Source organism: Phalacrocorax carbo, chromosome 9, assembly GCF_963921805.1.
Source record: "Phalacrocorax carbo chromosome 9, bPhaCar2.1, whole genome shotgun sequence".
NCBI lineage: Eukaryota > Metazoa > Chordata > Aves > Suliformes > Phalacrocoracidae > Phalacrocorax > Phalacrocorax carbo.
Window position 1 is genome coordinate 33,062,414 of NC_087521.1, and position 21,209 is coordinate 33,083,622.

General features: G+C 47.4%; 2 protein-coding genes across 2 annotated transcripts; both read left to right on the forward strand.

Moving 5' to 3' along the window:
• The first annotated feature begins 3,252 nt into the window (after positions 1 to 3,252).
• Positions 3,253 to 5,350, forward strand: LOC135314953 (inositol 1,4,5-trisphosphate receptor-interacting protein-like 1). Its single transcript, XM_064460006.1, has one exon. The coding sequence runs from the start codon at positions 3,272 to 3,274 to the stop codon at positions 4,754 to 4,756; it is 1,485 nt and encodes a 494-aa protein (XP_064316076.1). The 5' UTR covers positions 3,253 to 3,271; the 3' UTR covers positions 4,757 to 5,350.
• A 5,366-nt stretch (positions 5,351 to 10,716) lies between these two features.
• Positions 10,717 to 21,201, forward strand: LOC104040533 (potassium channel subfamily K member 16). The gene is made up of 5 exons (XM_064461022.1): positions 10,717 to 11,073; positions 12,905 to 13,025; positions 14,958 to 15,124; positions 16,715 to 16,883; positions 20,362 to 21,201. Exons 1-5 carry the CDS (start codon positions 10,717 to 10,719, stop codon positions 20,715 to 20,717), a joined length of 1,170 nt encoding a protein of 389 aa, XP_064317092.1. The 3' UTR covers positions 20,718 to 21,201.
• Positions 21,202 to 21,209: the final 8 nt, after the last annotated feature.

Below are 21,209 nucleotides of genomic sequence, written 5' to 3' on the forward strand. Positions count from 1 at the left end.
CTGCCTGCGTGCGCACTCACCGCTGGCCCAGGCTGTACTGGGGCAGGGCGTCCTGCTGGCGCCCCTGATAACCGCCCCCATTGTGACTCGTCCCCTCTGCTGTCACAGGCGCCAGAGCGCATCACGGGCACGCCCGCCGGCCAGCCCCGCCCCTCGGCCCCACCCCGGAGCAGCAACTCACAGCTGCTTCAAGCATCCATAGCTTGATAGCCCAATGGCTCCCCTTACAAAGCAGACAAAAGACCCCTGAAACCCTCACCAAACCTAAGATCCGGTGACATGTGCCATGGATACTGTCAGTGGTTGAGCACAGCTGGGCACCAGGTCTCACCAAACCGCTCAATCATTTCCGCTCCACATCACTGCAGGAGGAGAAAATTACAACAAAATGCAGTGCTTTTCGATAAAGACAGGGAGATCACTCAGCAATTACCACCACTGGCAAAACAGTGACTCGATTAGGGGAAATTACTTCATTAATTTATTACTTTATTACCAATTACTTTATTACCAATCAACTGCATTACTGGAATCCCTAATGTATACGATGAACAAAGAAAGAGCCAGCACAGATCCCCAGATGAGCTATTAGTGGTGGCAGGTATACCCCTGAGGAAAAGGAGGTGCTGTTTACAGTCGCTAACACTGAGGCCAAGAGTCACCCAGCATTGGGCAGTTTTCCGTGCTAGGCTGCCTGGCACAGCGGCCCATACCTCCTGCATCCTAGAGCTCTTATCTCAGTATCAGCCAGCCAGCAAAGGCAAGCGACCAGTCAGCATTCTCTTCGTTCATGGAAATCAACCTATTTCCTTGACAGTTAATAGTTATCAGCAGGAATTTGGCTTTGCAGTTCTTAAATAACAAACCAGGAAGTCTGAGGATGTCTGTTGCAGAAAGCTTTAGCATAAGTGTTTAACAGCTTGGCATAAGATCACAGCATAAAAACCAAAATGACCTGTGTTAGAAGACTGAACATTCTGTCCGCAGTTTTGAGTAACAGATATCTATAGAACTGTAAGCAAGTGTAAAAACAAGGCTCGTCTAATGGTTTCAGCCCTAAGCACAACAGGAAGTACAACCACAATCACATGGTAAGGCATTTCCATGGCAACTGATAACCTTTTCCATTAAACTGGAGTTAATTTCAGGCTATAATCTGCCAAAGGACAGGGAATGCACAAGGACGAAGCAAGATAGCTAACACCATATGTAGAAAAAGGAAATGGCTGAACTGTGGGCGTGATGGGAGTGGAAAGGAGCAAGAGCAGGACTCGGCATAAGAAAACCCTGTCTCAGCGTGTCATGTCACAGGCAGGAAATGCTCCCTGCACTCCATTGCCACTGGATGTCACTACGTGGGTTTCCCTGCAATCGACTGTGTAAATAACGCACGTGCAAGAAGTCTGCATCGCTTCGCTTTCCCTGGTCCCTAAACGGTGTCATGGGTCTCTCCTAGCTTAGGAGCAAAAAGTATTAATTAACTGGCTTACGAGATACGCTGCCTCCATGGTTGCCAGGGCCCTGACCAGCCCCCCCAGGCCTTCCCTCCGCCCTGTCCATGGCCCAGAATCCCCCTGCAGCTCAAACCAGGGCTGTCAGTCCCCGTCAGAGCGACACTTCAGGTTGTCAGTTTCCAGCTTCCCCCAGCCTTGCCTGGCCTGGCCATGGGCTCCGTTGAGCCAGGCCCACCAGTGGGCCACTATCCCAGCCTGGCCTCGGCCTGGCCTTGTCCCCACAGCCCTGAGCTGCAGGTTGACTTCCTGGCCTGAACTCATCCTGCCTCATCACCGTGAACCTGCTTGATGATCTGCAGGCATGAGTGAACCTGCCAAGGGTCTCCAGGCCTGCCCCACTACCTGGGTGGAGGTGGTGGGACAGGCCTTTGTCTTAGCACACTCAGCTCCTGACTTCCAGGCCCTGAGGGAGCGGCTGGCCCTCGCTGTACCCTGGCACAAGTGTCCAGAGTGCCATGATGCCTAGGTTCTGCTGTAAGTCCTTCCCAGGAAACTGCACCCCAACCCCCCACAATCCTCTGCACCCTAATAGATCCTGTTGTTGCGGTACCTGAAAGCTACAGATTAAGTGGCCGTGGGGCAGTCCCAAAGGAAGGTTGAACTGGACCACCAGAAGCCCTCCTGTCAATTTAAGAGCCGTGGAGAAGTGTCACTGCTTGATAGCTGGACCTGTTGGTTTCCCACAACTGCAAACTACAGTGATGACGCCTTACAGCCACTTCTCCACATCCCTCTTGAGGAAAAAGCAGCATTGAATAGGTCTACCACTCCAGCTGGCCCAAGGTCACGGGGAATGTGAGAGAAGAGCTTCCCTAACCAGCAATTTGTTTTAATTAACTAGCATTCCTTCCTGGGAAAGGTTGAGGGGTTCAGCTGTTTGGAAGGCAGGGGGCAAGACGATCTCCTGGGGCATGTTCTCATTGCCAGAGAAGAGGTGGTCAAGGCGATTCTCCTCCAGGCAGCAGCGCAGGTATCTCATGGTATCCTGCAGCCGCAGCAGGAAATCCCTCCTGCGCCAGCCTGACAGGGGTATGGTGGTCAGGAGGGGCATCACAGCTGTCATCAAGGTGTCGGTGGAAAAGCCTGCGCCCACCGTGATATCGACTTACCCAAGTGAACCGAGTTGATTGGTAATAAAGTAATTTCCCCAAATCGAGTCACCCGGCCTTGTCCTGCCAGGTGGGTCTGCGCTTTCTGGCTGTCAGGGCTCTGGCTGCCTGGGGAGCTGTGAGTTGCTGCTCCGGGGTGGGGCCGAGGGGCGGGGCTGGCCGGCGGGCGTGCCCGTGATGCGCTCTGGCGCCTGTGACAGCAGAGGGGACGAGTCACAATGGGGGCGGTTATCAGGGGCGCCAGCAGGACGCCCTGCCCCAGTACAGCCTGGGCCAGCGGTGAGTGCGCACGCAGGCAGAGGCTGGGCTGGACGAGGGCCGGGGCAGAAGCGCGCGCCCCCGGTGGGGTGGGTTCTCACCCTGCATCGAGGGCACAGCCGCTCGTGGGAGCGCCTTGGGCAGGGCACGGTGATGCCGCTGCCGCGGGTGGGCGCAGGCCTTGCTGCCTCCCAGCTGCCTTGCCCCCTCTCCTCCCTGCCCCCAGCTCCCCCCGCCACCACCTCCCTCCCTTCCAGCCACACTCAACCCCTTCTCTCCCTCCTCCCGCAGGCCATGGCTGCCACAGAATTCCTCATCCGGGTTCTGCTAGGGACCATTTGGTACCCGCAGAAGGTTGGTGATGAGCTGGATGAGGCCACGCGTGAGCGCATGCAGCAACGTGCGGAGCTGCTGAGCTTGGAGATGTCTCGGCTGCTGCAGGAGCTGGAGCAGAGCAGCCAGGAACCGCATAGCCAGGAGCTGAGAAGCGTCATGACCTGGGGAGCCCTGCTCTTTGCTGCCTTGCAGCAGTGGCAGTTCTGGGCCATTGCTGGAGTCCTGGTCCTGCTCTCTGGGCTCTGGTGGTGGCTCAGGAAAAGGAGCCGTGAACAGGACGGCAGCAGTGATGAGGAGAGCTCAAGCAATGAGGAGAGCTCTAGCAGTGACAGGGAGCAGGAGGAAGAAGAGGAGCAGGAAGAGGAGCAGGAGGAGGAAGAAAGTGATGGAGAAGGTCCTGATGATGAGAGGGATCTGGGTAGGACTTTTGCAAAGCGCATCCAGTGGCCAGTGCAGAACCTGGCCTACTGGCGACGTGTGGTGGAGGAGCTGGCGGGTGACCTCCTCCATGTCTTCCAAGGTCAATGGTCAACTAGTTTCTCTCCAGTGCTGCAGCCAGCCATCAAGGTGGGCAGCGCCTTTGAAGGTTGGAGTCCCCATGGGGACGATGCTGTCTACTGCCTGCTCGTGCCCCTGCAGGCCCCCCGTGGGCACGCCTTCCAGCTCGAGCTGAGCACCGTGGGGGAACCGCCGGCGAAGGTTTCCTGCATCCGCGTGGAGCTGGTGTGCACCTGCATGAGGGCGCAGCTTGTGGAGAACTTGCTGTGCTTCCTCCACCACTCCGAGGAGGAGCTGAGGAGGAATCAGGACCCCAGCCTCCTAGACACCCTCTGCACAGGCTCCTACCTAGATGTGCAGAAAACTGCCCACTGGTTCCAGCAATTTGTGAGGTCAGCCTGGATGCTGATGCCTCTGTCCGGTCGCTACAATATGAAGGTGCTGCCCTCCAGTCGCTCCTGCAAGCTGCAGCTGACTAATGCCTCCAGGAGGACCCTCTTTATTGAGATCACGTTGGGTGTGCAGCAAGGCGACTCGGACATCTTCTTGAGCAGCCAGAGTACAGAGGATATCCTCACCCCAAGCACGACGTGGCTGGAGAGCTACACTGTGGCTGAGATGAAGTTCTTCAGGCACATAGCCCGGCAGGTCCCGCGTGACAGCTTCCACCTCAAATGCCTGCAGCTCTGCGCTCGTGCCATGGTGGGCACAGGCTTTTCCACCTACACCTTGAAGACAGCTGTGATGCACCTCCTGACCACCATACCCCTGTCAGGCTGGCGCAGGAGGGATTTCCTGCTGCGGCTGCAGGATATCATGCGATACCTGCGCTGCTGCCTGGAGGAGAAACGCCTTGACCACTTCTTCTTTGGCAATGAGAACATGCCTGAGGAGATCGTCTTGCCCCCAGCTTTACAAGCGGCCGAGCCACCCAACCTCTTCCAGCATCTGGCACAGGATCCAGCCGCCCATGCTGAGGCACTGCATGACTTCTATGAGCTGGAAGATCGGCTCACGAGACTGCTCTTCTATGGAAACTGAAAGAGGTCTTCCAGAGCTGTGTTTGCAGGGCTCACAGCCAACGGCAGACAGTGACCTCCTACTGCAGGGAAAAAAGAGGGGAGAATGTGGGACACAGAAAGGAAAGGGCAAACCCTGTGCAGCAGCCCTCTGCCAAGACCAGCAGCTTTCTCCTCTCAACGGTCTCCCCAGCGCAGCAGCCGGTGACAACTGCAGTAGTGACAAAGATGACTTTCCTCCTGCTGTATTGGGAATTGCTGCCGCACCTTTCCTGCACAGCAAAAGCACACTCTGGGGAGTGGGACCCCATGCAGCTGAAGGGGCTGTTGCAAGGAGGCTTGCGACAGAGTCTCCGGTACCACCTCGACAGCGACCGCCTTCCCTCTTCGAGAGAGTCCCTTCCTTTGGGACTTTTACTGTGTGCAAAAGTGCCCATAAATGACGTCTTTGAACAAATGCTGAATCTGCGAGTATCTGTGCACCATTTTGTCGGGGAACACGGGCATCGGCTGCTGACGGCTCAGCTGCCACAGAGTCAGGGACCATTTTGCAGAAGAGCTGATGCAGCGGGCTCTGGTTTCACTGATTCTGTAGCTGAGGATCACCAGCCTCTCTGTGCTCCTGCCTTGGGCCCATCAGGATCATTTGTCACCCTCCACAGCTGTGCACACTGCCTGTGGGCCACAAGGAGCCCGAAGCGGCTGCCTTTGCAGCCATATGCAAACCAAGCCCTGGGAGCCCCACAGCATTGCCCTGGGGCCTCCTCAGTGACGTGGGTATCACGCTGTCCGAGTGCGGAGCCGTTTGCACAGGGGACAAGCGTCACGACTGCCGAGCAGGGCTCTGGCTCCTGTACGAGCTCGACACTCATTCACCACACCCTCTCGTGACCTGCAAGCTCGGGTTCCCGCCACCTTGACAAGGGAAACTTAACACGTGCAGCAGGGTTAGAGAAAGCTTTTGAGAGGTCTCCAATTCAGGGCATGCACTTGTGCAGTCCACGCCACGTTTATGAGAACTGACTATATCTGAGTGCTAAAGAAGCCCAGGCTTCTTGTTTTCATTCACATGGTGCGGAACACGACCTGTTGTTCTATGACCAGATGGAGCGCAAAGCTACCAGAAGCCTCCTCGCCTAATGACAGATCTTTGGAAAATGAAGTTAAAATCGAGATGAGGTGCTACCTCTGTGTCTTTCACAACAGTGGTTTTCACTCTCTGGCCTGACTTTTCCCCCTCAAAAGTTTGTTTTTCTGCAAAATGGCCATAATAACACTGCCGTTACCATACATCTTTGCTGGTTCAAAGCCGTAAAGCACATTGGCAAGAAGAGGAGCATGTTATTTGAGTAAGATCTCCTATGTGAATTTTGCCATTTGAATAGATCCGTGATATTCTTGTTTGGAGCTTTGCAACCCTCCAGCTTCAAAGAACAAGCTCTGAGCTACAGTTAATGACAGTGTGATGACCGCTCCTCATTAATCCGTTCCTTGTTTCTTGGAGCTTTGTTTCCCTCTTGTGTACCTTTGAGCTTTTAAGCCAATGAAAACTCTTACCTAGCAGGTTCATCCAGCACCACATCTCTCCAGGAAGGAAGGCTGAGGGAGATCTAAGTGCTGTCTTCCACTATCCAGAGCCTGTCTTGCCTCGGGGATGCACAGTGAAAGAACGTAAGGCAATGGTCACACATTGCCCCAAGTGAGGTATGCCATGAAAGCAGGTAAGCCCTGGAAGAGGTAGCCAGAGCGGGTAGGGAACGTCCTTCTTTGGCAAAGTTAAAAAGCTGGACAATACCCTGAACGACATGTCCTAACTTTGGTGTTAGCCCTGCTTTGAGTACTAAAGTACCGCTGCCTTGGACTTCAGGAGGGCAGACTTTGGCCTGTTTAGGGCACTGGTTGAGAGAGCCCCGTGGGAGGAAGTCCTGAAGGGAGTCCAGGAAGGCTGGGCATTCTTCAAGAAGGGAGTCTTGCGGGCGCAGGAGCAGGCTGTCCCCATGTGCTGCAAGACGAACTGGCGGGGAAGACAACCAGCCTGGCTGAACAGAGAGCTTTTGCTGGCACTCAGGAAAATAGGGAGAGCTTACCACTTTTGGAAGAAGGGGCAGGCAACTCGAGAAGAGTACAGGGATCTTGTTAGGTCATGCAGAGAGAAAATTAGAAAGGCAAAAGCCCAGCCAGAACTCAGTCTAGCCACTGTTGTAAGAGATAACAAAAAATGTTTTTACAAATATGTTAACAACAAAGAGAGAACCAAAGAGAACCTCCATCCTCTATTAAATGTGGGGGAGGAACATTGCCACCAAGGATAAGGAAAATGCTGAGGTACTTAATGCCTTCTTTGCCTCAGTCCTTAATAGTCACACCAGATATCCCCATGGTATTCAGCCCCCTGAGCTGGTAGGCAGGCATGAGGTGCGGAATAACCCCCCCATAATCCAGGAGGAAGCAGTTTACGACCTGCTGAGCCACCTGGACACTCACAAGCCTATGGGGCCGGATGGGATCCACCCAAGACTACTGAGGGAGCTGGCGGAGGAGCTCGCCAAGCCACTCTCCATCATTTACCAGAAGTCCTGGTTAACAGGGGAGGTCCCAGATGACTGGAGGCACTTAGGTAGTTCTCAGTTTTCACGACTGGGGTGAGTGGTGCAGGGCTAGCCCTGTGTCCAGACTCCTGGTGTGGGAAGGATTCAGTGACAGTGCTTTGGCTCAGCCCAGATCCCCCTTCTCCTAGTGACTCTTACTCAGTAGCTACAACAGGTGGCACACCTCCAGCAGCCTCCACCAAGACTGTGTTTTGCAGCTAGCAAAATAAGGAGAGGAGCCCAGTCACGGCTAACAGAAATTATTTGTATTGTCATGAGGAATGGTTGCACGTGGAGCACTCCACTGAGTGAATATGGGTTCCCTCTTGCTTTCTTCCCCAAACCAGCTTTATTTGTGAAGATCCAGTAGTGAACTGTGCTTTCTCTCCCTCTTTCCCTTGGCAGGTGTCAACCCAGGTATGAACAAGATGCTGTGTGATGGGACACTCCTCTCATGTCAGAACAATTTGTAGTGGTTATTAAATATTTGCAGGCAGGTATGAAGAAACAGACTGAGAAAAGACTATGTGCATTCCCTGTTTCAGAGCTAGAGGAAAACAAAGGTCACCAATCTTCTGAATCCTTCTTTGCAATTAAGGGATTCTGGAGATGCATGCACAAATAGCGAGCCTGAAATCTTGGACATGGGGCTAGAGGGAAACCCAGTTTAGTGTATATACAGAATCACAGAATCACAGAATTGTAGGGGTTGGAAGGGACCTCTGGAGATCATCTTGTCCAACCCTCCTGCTTGAACAGGCACACCTAGAGCACTTCAGAGGAGACAGGATGAGAAAGAGGAAGTTTCCTACGACCTTACCCACCCTGATCAAACAACATAAACTGAAGTCATTATCAAAATTCTCACCATCTTCCATGAGTCTCATGTTTTTCCACCCATTTTCCCCTCAGACGTATTGAGGAAAGATTCTGCCTGTGTTATCTTCATGTCTGCTGTGCAGACAAGGAGATGTTGCATTGTACATATAAAGGGAATTCTCCTCACAGGGCTCGGAGTCTGAGCGACACAAAAGGGTGAAGCCATAGATGCCATTATTTATATAGGAATAGTTTAAATCTGAGGAAGAAACACACCTCTGACACCCTGTAGCTTCAAAGGAAGTGAAAGGAAACATGACACATCCTGTTTCTACAAACCCTTTTCCAGTAACTCTAAACAAAATCTTTAAACTTTTAAGGGTTTGCAAAGCTACTTACCTTCATTCATACTTTTCCTGTTTTCCTCTGAGGTCAAACAGATTTATGTGTGAAAGGACAACCAGCACTTGACAGAGTGAAGCCATCTGCCGCTTCTTGTTTACACCAGTTCTGCAAAGCTAATCCCAGAGTCTCTGCCTTTTCTTGTATTTTCCAACTCAATAAAAACACAGAGGCTTGAAGAGCAGAATAGGTAGCACTTTTAAAATGCTTCTTCAAAGGCTGATTTCCGTCAGTGTTTTCTCATGACTAAAGTAGGACATCTGCATAAATAACAAAGAAATTGTGCACAACGCAAATGAAAATGCTGGAAAATCAGGTTTAGGTTTAAATTCTGAAGTCAAGCAAGTTAATCTGAGTTAAGAATGTCCATCGTACAGCCAAGCTCAGATCTGCCTGATATCTGTTCCAAAGTCAATATCTTCATTCAAGGACTTTGCTCTCCCTCCCTACAAATGCTTCTCAATGGCAGCCAAATTTTCATTGAAGATGATGGGAACAAGCTCGGACACTTACTTGAGTTCCAAGCCATGGGAACCATCCTTCTCAAATCCACAGAGGCTACATTACTGCAGGTAACATAGAATCATAGAATCATTAAGGTTGGAAGAGACCCTTAAGATCAAGTCCAACCATCAACCCAACACCGCCAGGCCTCCTAAACCATGTCCCAAAGTGCCACGGATCTGTACATTTTTTGAACACCTCCAGAGATGGTGACGCAACCACCTCTCTGGGCAGCCTGTTCCAACGCTTAGCCACTCTTTCAGTAAAGACATTTTTCCTAATATCCAATTTAACTCTCCCCTGATGCAGCTTGAGACCATTTCCTCTCATCCTGTCACTAGTTACTTGGGAGAAGAGACGAACACCCACCTCACTACAGCCTCCCTTCAGGTAGCTGTAGAGAGCGATAAGGTCTCCCCTCAGCCTCCTCTGCTCCAGGCTAAACAACCCCAGTTCCCTTATCTGCCTCTCATAAGACTTGTTCTCCAGACCCTTCACCAGCTTCAATCCTCTTCTTTGGACACGCTCCAGCACCTCAATGTCTTCCTTGCAGTGAGGGTCCCAAATCTGAGCACAGTATTTGAGGTGCGGCCTCACCAGTGCTGTGTACAGGGGGATGATCATTGCCCTAGTCCTGCTGGCCACACTACTGCTGATACAAGCCAGGATGCTGTTGGCCTTCTTGGCCACCCGGGCACACTGCTGGCTCATGTTCAGCCGGCTGTCGACCAGCGCCCCCAGGTCCTTTTCCACTGGGCAGCTTTCCAGCCACTCTTCCCCAAGCCTGTAGCGCTGCATGGGTTTGTTGTGACCCAGGTGCAGGACCCAGCACTGAGCCTTGCTAAACCTCGTACAGTTGACCTTGGCCCATCGATCCAGCCTGTCCCGATGCCTCTGTAGAGCCTTCCTACCCTCAAGCAGATTGACACTCCCTCCCAACTTGGTGTCATCTGCAAACTTACTGAGAGTACACTTAATCCCCTCATCCAGATCATTGATAAGAATATTAAAGGTATCAGAAGTTAATGGTTAATGGGTTGATTCTAAATCTAAACAATTCTATGATTTTATTATTCTAATGCCATAACAATTTTTTTTATCCATTTAACTGTGCAGCAGTGACACTGTAATCCTCTCTTGGATACACTGCATAGGAAATGTTGGCAGAAAAATTTGTCCAGGCCTGGCACATATGCAACCCACAGCCATTTGCATCTACGACCAAGGTTTTGCTGTGAGCTGTTGCAGCCATGCAGGGCTGCATGACTCTGCTCTGTGCTGCAAGCAGACAAGTGAAGCCAAGGAGTGCAGCCCAGCTGCATTTCCTTGAAGCTGCTCCTGAAGACAGGGGCAAGAAGGGGTTTCTGGGGTGATCGGGGCTTGCCCTCAAGCCCAGTTCTTGGAGTTTGCAAGAGGCAGGAGGGAAAATAATGGATTTCCAAGCAAGCTCCCCTGTGGGCCCTTTGCAAGCTATCCTCACTTGTCCCCAAGGCCTCTTGGGCAGATGGCCACCTGCCAGCCCCTCACTTCCTGACCCACTGTTCCTGAGAACTCAGCAAGGCAGAGTTTCACAGACAAGAGGAAATCGCTAAGCAGTATGCAGCCCAGAGAGTGGAAAGTTTTTTTCTGGGGGGTTTGGTTTGTTTGGGGGCTTTTTACCAACTTCCCCATGAATGTATTTGACAACTCACTGTTCCTGTCTGCACAGGATCCCAGTGGAAACTGGAGCTGGGAGAGCTCTTCCTGCTTGGTGGAGGCTTCCCAGGAACGTGAGGGATTTACCAATCGCCACCTTTCACTCCCTGTCCCTTGCTGTGTCCCACTGAAGGCCATGTTCAGTGGTAAACTGCAGACGGGTTTGCTGGTGACCTGCTACTTTGTCTACCTGCTGGTGGGTGCAGCTGTGTTCCAGGCACTGGAGAGGACTGCTGAGAAGCAGGAGAAAATAGCAGCTGCCCAGATGAAGGAGACTTTTCTGCAGAGCTTTACCCACCTCACAGTGGCAGAGATGGAGCAGTTTATGAAGGTAAGTGCCAGACCTGCAGAAGCCCTTTCTCCCTACTGTTTCCCCATCAGATGTTACTTCCTGCTCAGCCTTGCTACACAGGTAACTTTCACTGCGTTAGTACTGATGTCATTTGGATGATTTTAACAAACCCCAAGCCCAGTCTCTGGTCTAAGCAGGCAGGTCACACTAATGGGAAACACAGCTTGTGTAGCTTGACAAAGCCTTGTTGGTTAGCCCTCATTAGTTCCCATGTCACAATGTCCTGATTCTTTGGGGTCTTGCCTGCTGTTGATTTGGTTTTTGGTGGAGCCGTGCTCACCTATAATGGGTGGCATGGCAGAAAAAAAGAAGCTGTCTGAAATGAATGGGTGTGGTTGCCACTTACAACAGTGTCACAGCACAAAGGAACAATATGGCAAGGTCTGAAATAATTTGTTGGGTGAAAAAAAAGAAGCCCAAATCGCTGCAAGGAGGGTGGCATAGTGAGGGTTTGTTTTTTGAAGATGCTGCAGAAGTGAAGCAGGTAGCCTTGCCAAAGGAAAGGTGTTTCTGGTCACAGCACAGGAAGATAAGGATGAGTAAGGTTGTCTCTTCATCTTTGGTATTTCCTAGCTGTATCTGTTACAATGCAGAAGAAAATGGGGAGTGCAAATAGCCTTGCTGTAAGCATTTCCACATGGGAAACTAATGGAGCTCTTAATGGACCAGTTCACAGCATGAGGAAAGGAGGGGAAGAACTGGTATTTCTAAGAACACAACCAGCGATCCAGGCCCCAGTTCACATATACATGCATCTTTTTCACCTTGGATTTTTTTTTGCAGGTAGGGTAGGAGGAAAAAAAGGAACTTTTCAAGGCAATGAAATCTTTGTGCAAGGGCTGTGGAATAATTTCTGTTAGCCTTGATTTTCTGGGACACCAGCAAAAAAGGCAGTGAGGGAGGAAGGGTGACAGGGAAGACTTTTCCGGTGCAGTATATTCCAGCTTGTGTCTTGCCTCTGGCAAGAGTTTGAAGGGAAGAGTCTGAAAATGCATAACATGATAGATGATAGGGCTGGAGGGGCTTGGGAGAAACATTTAGCCAAACCCCCTGTGGCAGGCAGTCTCAGATCAACCCAAACTATCTGATGTTCAGCTAACCTTATCTCAAAGACTACACTGTAAATATGTGCATGTATATTCATGCGTGCAGTTTGGAGAAGAGTGTATATGTCAGGCTGTATTCTGATTGTGGTCACACCAAAAGTAATGCTTTGCAAATCAATGTACTTTCTCTGAATTTAAATCTGTGACACTAATCAGAATACAGCCTTAAAAATAAATTCTCTGTGTATATAATGTGTACCCTGCTATAACTCACTAATGCCCTTCTGGGAGGGATCAGAGTAACTGCTCTGTGCACCTGCATACACGTGGATCCACCACTGCTGTCTAAAGGGCAAACTCAAAACCAGCAACCAGCTACTCCATCACTTAAGCCAGTGGGTTGTCTTGCTCTGCCACATCCTAGTCATCTATAGGATCATTTTTTCCAAAGTACTTAGCCTAAAAGAATCGAGGTCCTTGATCATGCTAAAAGAAACAAGTTCTGCAAACACCCACTAGAGCAGCATAAACATAAACATAAACATAACATAAGCATAAACAGGGCAAAAGACTAGCACTCAAAAACACCAGCTGGCTGCTACCCAACCTGGGAGGTAAAGGTGTGAATAGTGTCAGAGTATTGCTGAGGACAGGTGAGTGGTATTCACAAGAAAGGAGCAGTAGTTGGCTAAATCTGTATTATTCTTGCACAAGCACTTGAGAAAAGCAGCCATGTTGATATCAAACTTTGTTTTCCCTCCCAGAACCTGACTGAAGCCATTCAGAATGGAGTATACCCTGTTGGAAATCAATCACAGATTGAAGACAGCAACTGGGATTTCAGTAACTCCTTCTTCTTTGCAGGCACAGTCATCTCCACAATAGGTAGGTCTAATGCTTTCCGTGTATGTGTGTTTGTGTGTGTGTCATGCTTATTATGTCTGGTTGTTAGGACCTGAATGGATAACACATTCAAGGATTAAAACTCCAGCCCTTCATTGTCATGGATGGTAAGCAGCAACAGACCTCACCACTACACAGCTCTTCGTGCATTATTTTGGCTTGTGAAATACCAGTGGCATTTCATATTATTCCCTCTTTTTTTTTTTTCCTTTTTGAGCCATCTGTTAAAATGCTCACTCTGCTGCCAGTTGTGGGTCGGAAACAAAGTTCACTTTCCTGGTCTTTTTTCTAGGGTCAAATAGGCTTTAAATCTGAGTGTGCTGTAAAGCATGAGAGAATAGTAGGAAAGAAGAGAACTCTGCTGAGGCATGAACACTGTTTCAATAACCTGTGCTGAGCTGTTTGTTAGTGCACATATTGAATTAGTAATATGCCAGGAGGTCAAAAATTGGAAAGGGGGCAAGGCAAATGCTGAGACTTTTACACTGCTGTTTCAAGCTGTTATGACCTTTTCAGGGGCTGCCTGTCCTTTCCTGCCTCTCCCTTTCTCTCAAATACACATCCCAAAAAGTGCGAGCTTGCCAAATTTAAGCATAAAATCCACACTGTTGGCTCCTGCTTCATACTCTCATGCAGTGGAATGCAGATGCTTTTGCAGAGTGAAGCTGAGGCCTCACTCCCACTACATCCTAGGCAGCACTGCTCCACTGATCTGGGAGCGTGACATGTCACAAGGGCCCCAGTTGTGTCCCAGCGTCATGACAGGTGTGTAGGTGTTGCATGAACCCATGAAAGAACCTCCTGCTGTAGAAGGAAGAAAGGCTTCTGACCCATCACACCTGTGACAAATGTTTCATGGTTGCAATAGCATTCACATATTGATAAAGCTTCCCTAGTTTGTCACCACCCTGCTACTAGCCAATCCATTGCTTGCCATCACCTGTATTATTGTATTTCTTCATTACAGCATTTCTCTGCCAAAAAATCAATTGCTTCCCATCAAATTTGTTTACCTAGTGACGCTGACAGGCTGTCCCAGGAAAAGTGAAACCTGCCTGTTTCTCTGCACCTTCACTGCAGAGATTTGTTGTGAAGGTACATCAGGTACTTCCACTCATCCTCACCAGGTTTTGTCATGAAAATGGAATATTTCTACAATAGGGAGCACAAGACAGCTCAAGCATTTGGGACCCTAGTAGCCAATAAATTACTCAGTTGTTTTGTCTTTTCCCTAAAAGAAAACATTGCATTTTCCAAGTAATGGATGTCTTGAGATAAACTGTGCTCGGGAAAGTGCCTTTTCTCAGGGTCACTGATAGAGTAAGGACATACATGAAGTACAGGACTCTTGCACTGAGGGATGTACCTCATGGGGTCTAAGACGAACAAATTCTCCAGTCCATTAAAGGATATGTTTGGAGTTCTGCAGCTGTTGTCCCACTACTTAGATAAACCCTCTTTTAGTAGGATTTACTGGCATTTAGCCAAGGAGGTCACTAACACACAGGCAAATGGACAAGAAACTAGAGACGGCTGTATGTGATTCTGACATAGCAAACAGACTGGGACTCCAGCCTTGACGTCTTCCAGATCCCCAGACTTCCAGTCTCTGTCATTCCATCTATTTGTCACAGGACAGAGCATGTTTTCCATAAGTGTTTTTAGATTGTGCTTTCATTCCCACTAAGGCTGGGTCGGGAACACACAGTGCTCTCTGCATCCCCCGAAACATACAGGATGAATCACTTCATCTGCTTCCTGACTTTTTCAGAGAACAAAAAAATGCATTTGGACTGAGACGTGCTAGCCACATCTTTTGGGGTCAAAGGCAGGCGAGGCTGGGATAGGTGCAAATGTGACTGTGGACTGCTCCAGTTTTCTGGAACATCTCCTCCGAACCATCTCTTTTCATAGGTTATGGCACACTACGTCCTAAAACTGCTGGGGGCCAGATCTTCTGTGTCTTTTTTGCTCTGTTTGGAATCCCTCTGAATATCGTTTTTCTGCACCGTGTTGGTAAGATGCTCTCACTGCTGTGTAAAAAGCTGGGGAAATTCCTGTACGAGAAAGGAATGAGAAAGGTAATTGGTTTTACTTATTCAGCCACAGTTATATGCTCATTTCTAGTTTGTTTTTTTTTTTTTTCTCAAAATATATGCTGGCATTATCCTCTATTATATCTGTTCTCATGCTGTGTTAGACATCGTGCTGGGAGGGGGAAAGAGACCTTCTTCACTTGCAGAGCTAAACAGATAAGGCAACCATAGAGGAGATATTCAGAGAAAGGTATGCATTTTGTCTACCCATCTAAATTGCAGACATACAGCCCCCTTCAGCCATCAATGGAGAGAGTGGGCACCTCACCCCACTTCTCTAGACACTCATCTCAGAAGCTAACGCTCAAGGGAAGTACCTGTCTCCTTTTATAGCCAGTAAATAGAGAGATGATTAAATATCTCGAGGCAGCGAAACATAGGTGAGCTATAAAAAGCTGTAAAAAGTAGGTGAGTTGTAGGGTTTTCAATGGATATTGACTCAATGCCTATTGTGTCACCCCTCATTATTCATTATGCAGTCCTTTAATCCCCCTCCTCCCTTGACTTTGACGGAAACCATCAGGCTGAAGTTGTCTATTTGAGCCTAGTTACTGAAAGAGGAGGTATCTGTAAAGGGCTAGAGACAGAATGTGTGTTGCCTGGTTATACAGCAAGTCATTTGTAGCTCCTCCCTTTCTCTCACTACTGTTGAGGAAGTGAGAATAGCTTTTCTGTATCTCCTCCTGTAATTCTCTTTCAGGACAAGGTATGAATGCTACAGACAACCCTGTTCAAACTGCTAAATTTCTCCCCATGCCTGATGAACTTAAATGGAACATAAAGCTTGATCAGCTATAGACTCAAACACATGCACAATGCACAAAGGCATGAAAAATTATCCAACAGTTGCCATTAATTTCTGGACAATCTGGACTTATAAAATTCTATTCATAAACTATATGTGTCCCTGGTTGATAAATCTTAATATATAACAAGTCTTTTTCTTCAGTCAAGGCTTCTTCATGATGGCTGGGAAGTAGGATGGATCAAAAGTCACTGTCCAGAGACTTCTTCATCAGTAGATCATTTTTAAAGGTCTTCTTGTAGTAAGGTATCCACTGGGTAAGAGCGAAGTTGTGGCACTGATGCAATGAGAAATAAAGTCAACAGTCAAGGTTCTTGGAGACAGTACTGTCAGAAATGGTGTAAATATATTTTTAAAAAGTCTATTTTTCCCCAGCAAATTTGAATGTTCTTTAGGTGCCACACCTGAATACCTAAAAACTAAATGTGAAGTTGTCTGGTGAAAAGTGGAAATAGTCTTACTCCTGTAAAAGTCATTGGATGGTAATTCCTCCCACACTCATGGCCACTGGAGGCTGATACAATAAGATGAAAGTCTAACATCTCCCAGGGCTACTGTGGACACACAAAACCTATAATACATGGCTTGCCCCTGCTTCAGAGTAAGGCTAGGGTTCTTTTAGAGGAAGAGCACTCAATACAAATCCTTCAGTTCCTGTGGTCCTAGTAGGTATTCCTAGATAGCCAACCTTTTTGAATAGCCACCATTATATACGGCCTGCTAGTGCATCAAATTATGACTATAATTGAATTGGTTTCTTTATTTTTCAGAAGAAGATAAAATTTCTGACCCTTTTGTTCTTCCTGGCAACGGGGATCCTAGTTTTTCTGTGCTTGCCATCCCTCTTCTTCCAGATAACAGAGGGCTGGTCCTACAGCGAAGGAATTTACTTTGCATTTATCACCCTCAGCACGATTGGCTTTGGAGATTATGTAGTAGGTAAGGTTGGTTTCAGAGAGGAGACACAGCAAAGCACTAGGGTTAAGACTGTAATTACCACGGGTTGACTGCACAGGCCATCAAGGTACTCTAGAAACAAATCTCTGAGTCTTTGATTGGTCTTTGCCTTGTACAGTTTGGGGGGAAATATTCATTTATTTGGGATTGCATGTGCTGATGAAAGCATAAAATTGTCTAAATATAATGAAATGTGGTGCTTTGGGGTGCAAAGAAGACAAGTATTTGGGGGAGGGAAGGGGAAGTATAGGGAGAGAATTCAAGGACCCTAGGAATTTGCATATACCAAAAGGGATTATTTTGCGACAGTCATACAAAATAAGGCATGTATCCCTGCTTTAGCCATCTAAGACTTATGTTTGAAAGTGTAAAGAAATAAGTGGCTATGTTTCAGAAGATGTGATTTCACACAACAGACTGAGAGTGGAAATCCCATTCACAGGAAAGTGAGGAAATCTACTCACTCTATAAGAAGTGGGGCTTAAACATATACATCACTGCAAAAGTGGTCTTCTTTAGTCTCCTATGCAACACTGGAGGCTCTCTGTCTTCACAAGCCAGAGCTTAGGATTTCCCCTAAAGATGAACTGTTTAAGCTATACTCCAGCATGCTGGAGTGCTTCTTGAGGCACTTCCATGGATCTGCTGACCAAGATACACACTCTATGGAATAAGCTTCCAGAGAAACTTCAAAATGATCACCAGGAGCCAAATCTGTGTCCAAAAGAAGCAATCAAACACCTGGACTTCATGGAGAATCAGAGATTTCTCTACAACAGCCTGCCACATCTTGCCAGCCTGAACTTCTTTTCAGTGGGGATATGAGAAGGAAGCTCTGAAACTAATATGTGAGTATGTGTTGTCCCTACAGAGAATTTGGAAGCCTCACGTCCCTTTTGAATGGACAGACATCAACCACATAACAACCCCTAAGCTCTCAAGACTTGCAGAGATGCAAGAAGGGCCTTGGAGACTGGCTGGCAGCCTTACTGTGCATTTGAAAGATTTCTTACATTAGGCTGAGGACTTTGGCAGAGGGAGCCCACAAGCTTTTCCAAACATCATCTGATGTTCCCTGCTGACCTTAATTTCTCTGAGTTTGCTAGAGAGCCTGGGTAGTGCTTTGATGATCCAGTTGACATCTTGCTTATTTGTATGAGTTTAGTGATCGTAATGATCTTGTAGCCTAGCTGATGATTAATTCATGTAATAACAATGAGTTGATTAGGCCATGTCTCCCCAAGTGATCCCAGCCAGCTAACTACTCCCTCTTGCTACAAAGCACAGGAAACAAGTGTCCCCTGAAATTCCCCTTTCGCATTCTCCAGAGAAATATTCTTTGCCTCTAGCAGTGGTTAAGAAGTATTGCCATGAACATAACACAGAACTCAGTCATCACCAAGGAATCTGTATCACACAACAGTGGCCTCTTTGCTCACTGTTTTCATCTGGGGCCAATTGTTGTCACTGCAATGGAGGACAATAGGGCACAGGCATTTCTTTCCTAACCACCTGTAGGACTTATAACCCTGGCCTGTGTGATACTGAGCACCTCGAACTTCAGTGACATGGAATATAGGAAAGTGGAGAGTGGCTGGTGCCATGCAGGAGAATAAGTGGACATCAGACTGGTACATTCTCTTTCCCTGTCCAAATTACAAGTGTGTTTTACAATAACAACAGCAAGTCACAGCCAGGTAGTAATTTTACTACCCCCATAGCACTTTCCTCCTCTGCAGCCTTACTATTCTACAAATACAGTTAAAAAATAGAAGTTAGTTAGGCCTCCTGGCTCTGTGATTTCATCTTCATTAGGATGACTTAGCTGAAGCGGAAGCATTTTTCCCTGCAGTATTTATCTCAATTGGCCTTAAACAACAGTGATAAAATGATAAGTTTAATGCCTCACACCTTCACAATGAAACAAGCAGAATCAATGACTGCTGTGAGTATTATGTGTTTAGAATTGATTACAGATGGCAAATGGATTTGTGCTGGCCAAGTGGAACAGAACAGGCTTGCGTTTATTTGCATTTTAGTAATTCAAAACTGGTTTGTAGCTGTTGTACTTTAAGCATGAGACAAAGCCTGTTTTGGGTAGGGAGACATCGTAGGAAAATTTCAGGGTCTGGATTTAACTGTAACACATCTACACATAGGTGATACTTCTAGGGTGAAGCTTCCCTTGGGCTGCAAACTGAACTTCAGGTAAGAGCACAAAAGGAGATGCTTTGTAGCGAGGCTGGTGTTCCCTCTGCCAACTCATCAGCAGCAGAAGAAAAAGAAACAGCTGTTGGATATCTATCCATGAGGACAAACCAGCCCACTCATGCCCCATTTCCAGACCTCTTGCACGATGAAATACAAAAATCCTGTACATTCATCTATGCAGTACAGAGCACTGCAGGACTTCAAAAGAGTTGCCAGCACCCTGGCTCCTTCTGGGCAGCTTCATAATGGGAGATGATCCAGCAGGTTTGTAGTGATCTCCCTGTCCATGCACATTGCTGTCTTACTGACTATGCGGAGTTACTCTTGACAGTGACTTCTAGCACTCAATAAGCAATATGACCAAGTTTTCCTGCAGACTCCAGGGCCTATCAGCTGTATCATTATGATAACATTGTGTGGGACTAACTGAAGTAGGAGCAAATGCTCTCTGTATGTTGTTGTTGGATTGCTGATGTCTGAAGAAACGAACAAAATGACCCATGCAGAAAAGTGTGTGTGTGAGACCGGCTGATGCTAAGAAGTTTGGACTGCATGAAATAAGCTTCAGTCTACTGGTTTCCAACAAAGAAAGTTGTGTTGTTGGCACATGTCAGTGAGTTCTCATGAGTCACCAAGTCTTTTAATGGAGGAAGCATCTGACGCCGTTCGAAAGTAAAGTAGGAATTTCAACTACTCTCTTTGAATGATCAAGTGTACCAGTAATTCAGAGTAAATATTTATTAGGTTATAATCACACTTTATAGAAATACACAGAACTACAATAACCTGGGTAGTAATAGTTGTGTACTTATAGTGGCCCACTGTGCTTATAGTGGCCCACTGCGCTCTGCTTTTTGTGCTTTTGGAGTTCGCAAATATTTTCCAGATAACGCAATAAAATTTTACACTAGTTCCCACATCATTGCATTTACCTGTAGATGCAGAGGTTCAATTGCTATGCTGTAAGGGGAAAAAAATTATCCTGCTTTGCTGCTAAATCAACTCAATCCCAGTACATCTTTTTGTTAGGCAAGCGTGTTTGCGATAGCATATATCAGTTTATTGCAAAAACAAGTGACTTGACTAGCCTTAACCTAATGCTGTGGAGGTGAAAGACTCCACTACAATGGAAAAATCACCTTAAAGTACTCAATGTAAAATACATTGATGAATCCATTAGGCTGGCCCACTTCACACAGGCAAAGCAATTTTAGCTTTTTAATTTTCTTCTTTGTCTCCCCTTCTGCAGGTAAAAAGCCTGACAGGAATTACTTTTCCTACTACCGAACACTGGTGGCCATTTGGATTCTTTTTGGCCTTGCCTGGATTGCTCTCCTATTTAATTTATTGACAACGGTACTGGAAGATACTGAAAAAATAATTGTCAAGGATCTTCATCAAATTGGAAAGGTGAGTAAGGACAATGAAGCAAGCCAACAAAGAAGATGCTGGCCTGCCCAATTTATTCCAGAAGAAGAACTACTACCACCACCTGCTGGAGGGGATACACAGGAAATGGAGTCATTAGCAGCAGATTCTGAACACACAAAAGATGAAGATGTTTTTTCACATAGCAAAACTATTGCCATGACATATGATAATTGAATTCTTCATTGGAGAGTTGCTAGTGAATTATTCTAAAGAAATTCCCGTGGAAATAAAATTTATCCTACCTTTTGCTGAGATACGTCCTTCCAGAACTCAAGGCTTACAGTTACACAAAGCCTGAATATTAATGGTATATTAATTTGCTCCTCAAATTGCAGCTGGGTTGTGCTAACAACCTGAGAAGTGCACTAGTTTTGCAAGGCGTTTTTTAAGGTGCTTCCACAAAAATGCAGAGGAGGACATGGTAGAGCTTGCTGGTTCTATTTGGATTTTGCTGCTTGCAATAAATCATATCTCTTCCAGGAACTGGATAAGTTATTACAATCTGAAAGACATGTTTAAAGAACAAGACCTGGGCTCAGTTCAGAGATACTAGAAGCATCTAATGAACAGGGTTAGAAAAAATTTAGTGTGTTAGAAAGTATTAATTCTACCTCTTCCTGTTTTATACTAAGATGAATAAAGGCAATTTCACCTTTTATCCCTGTG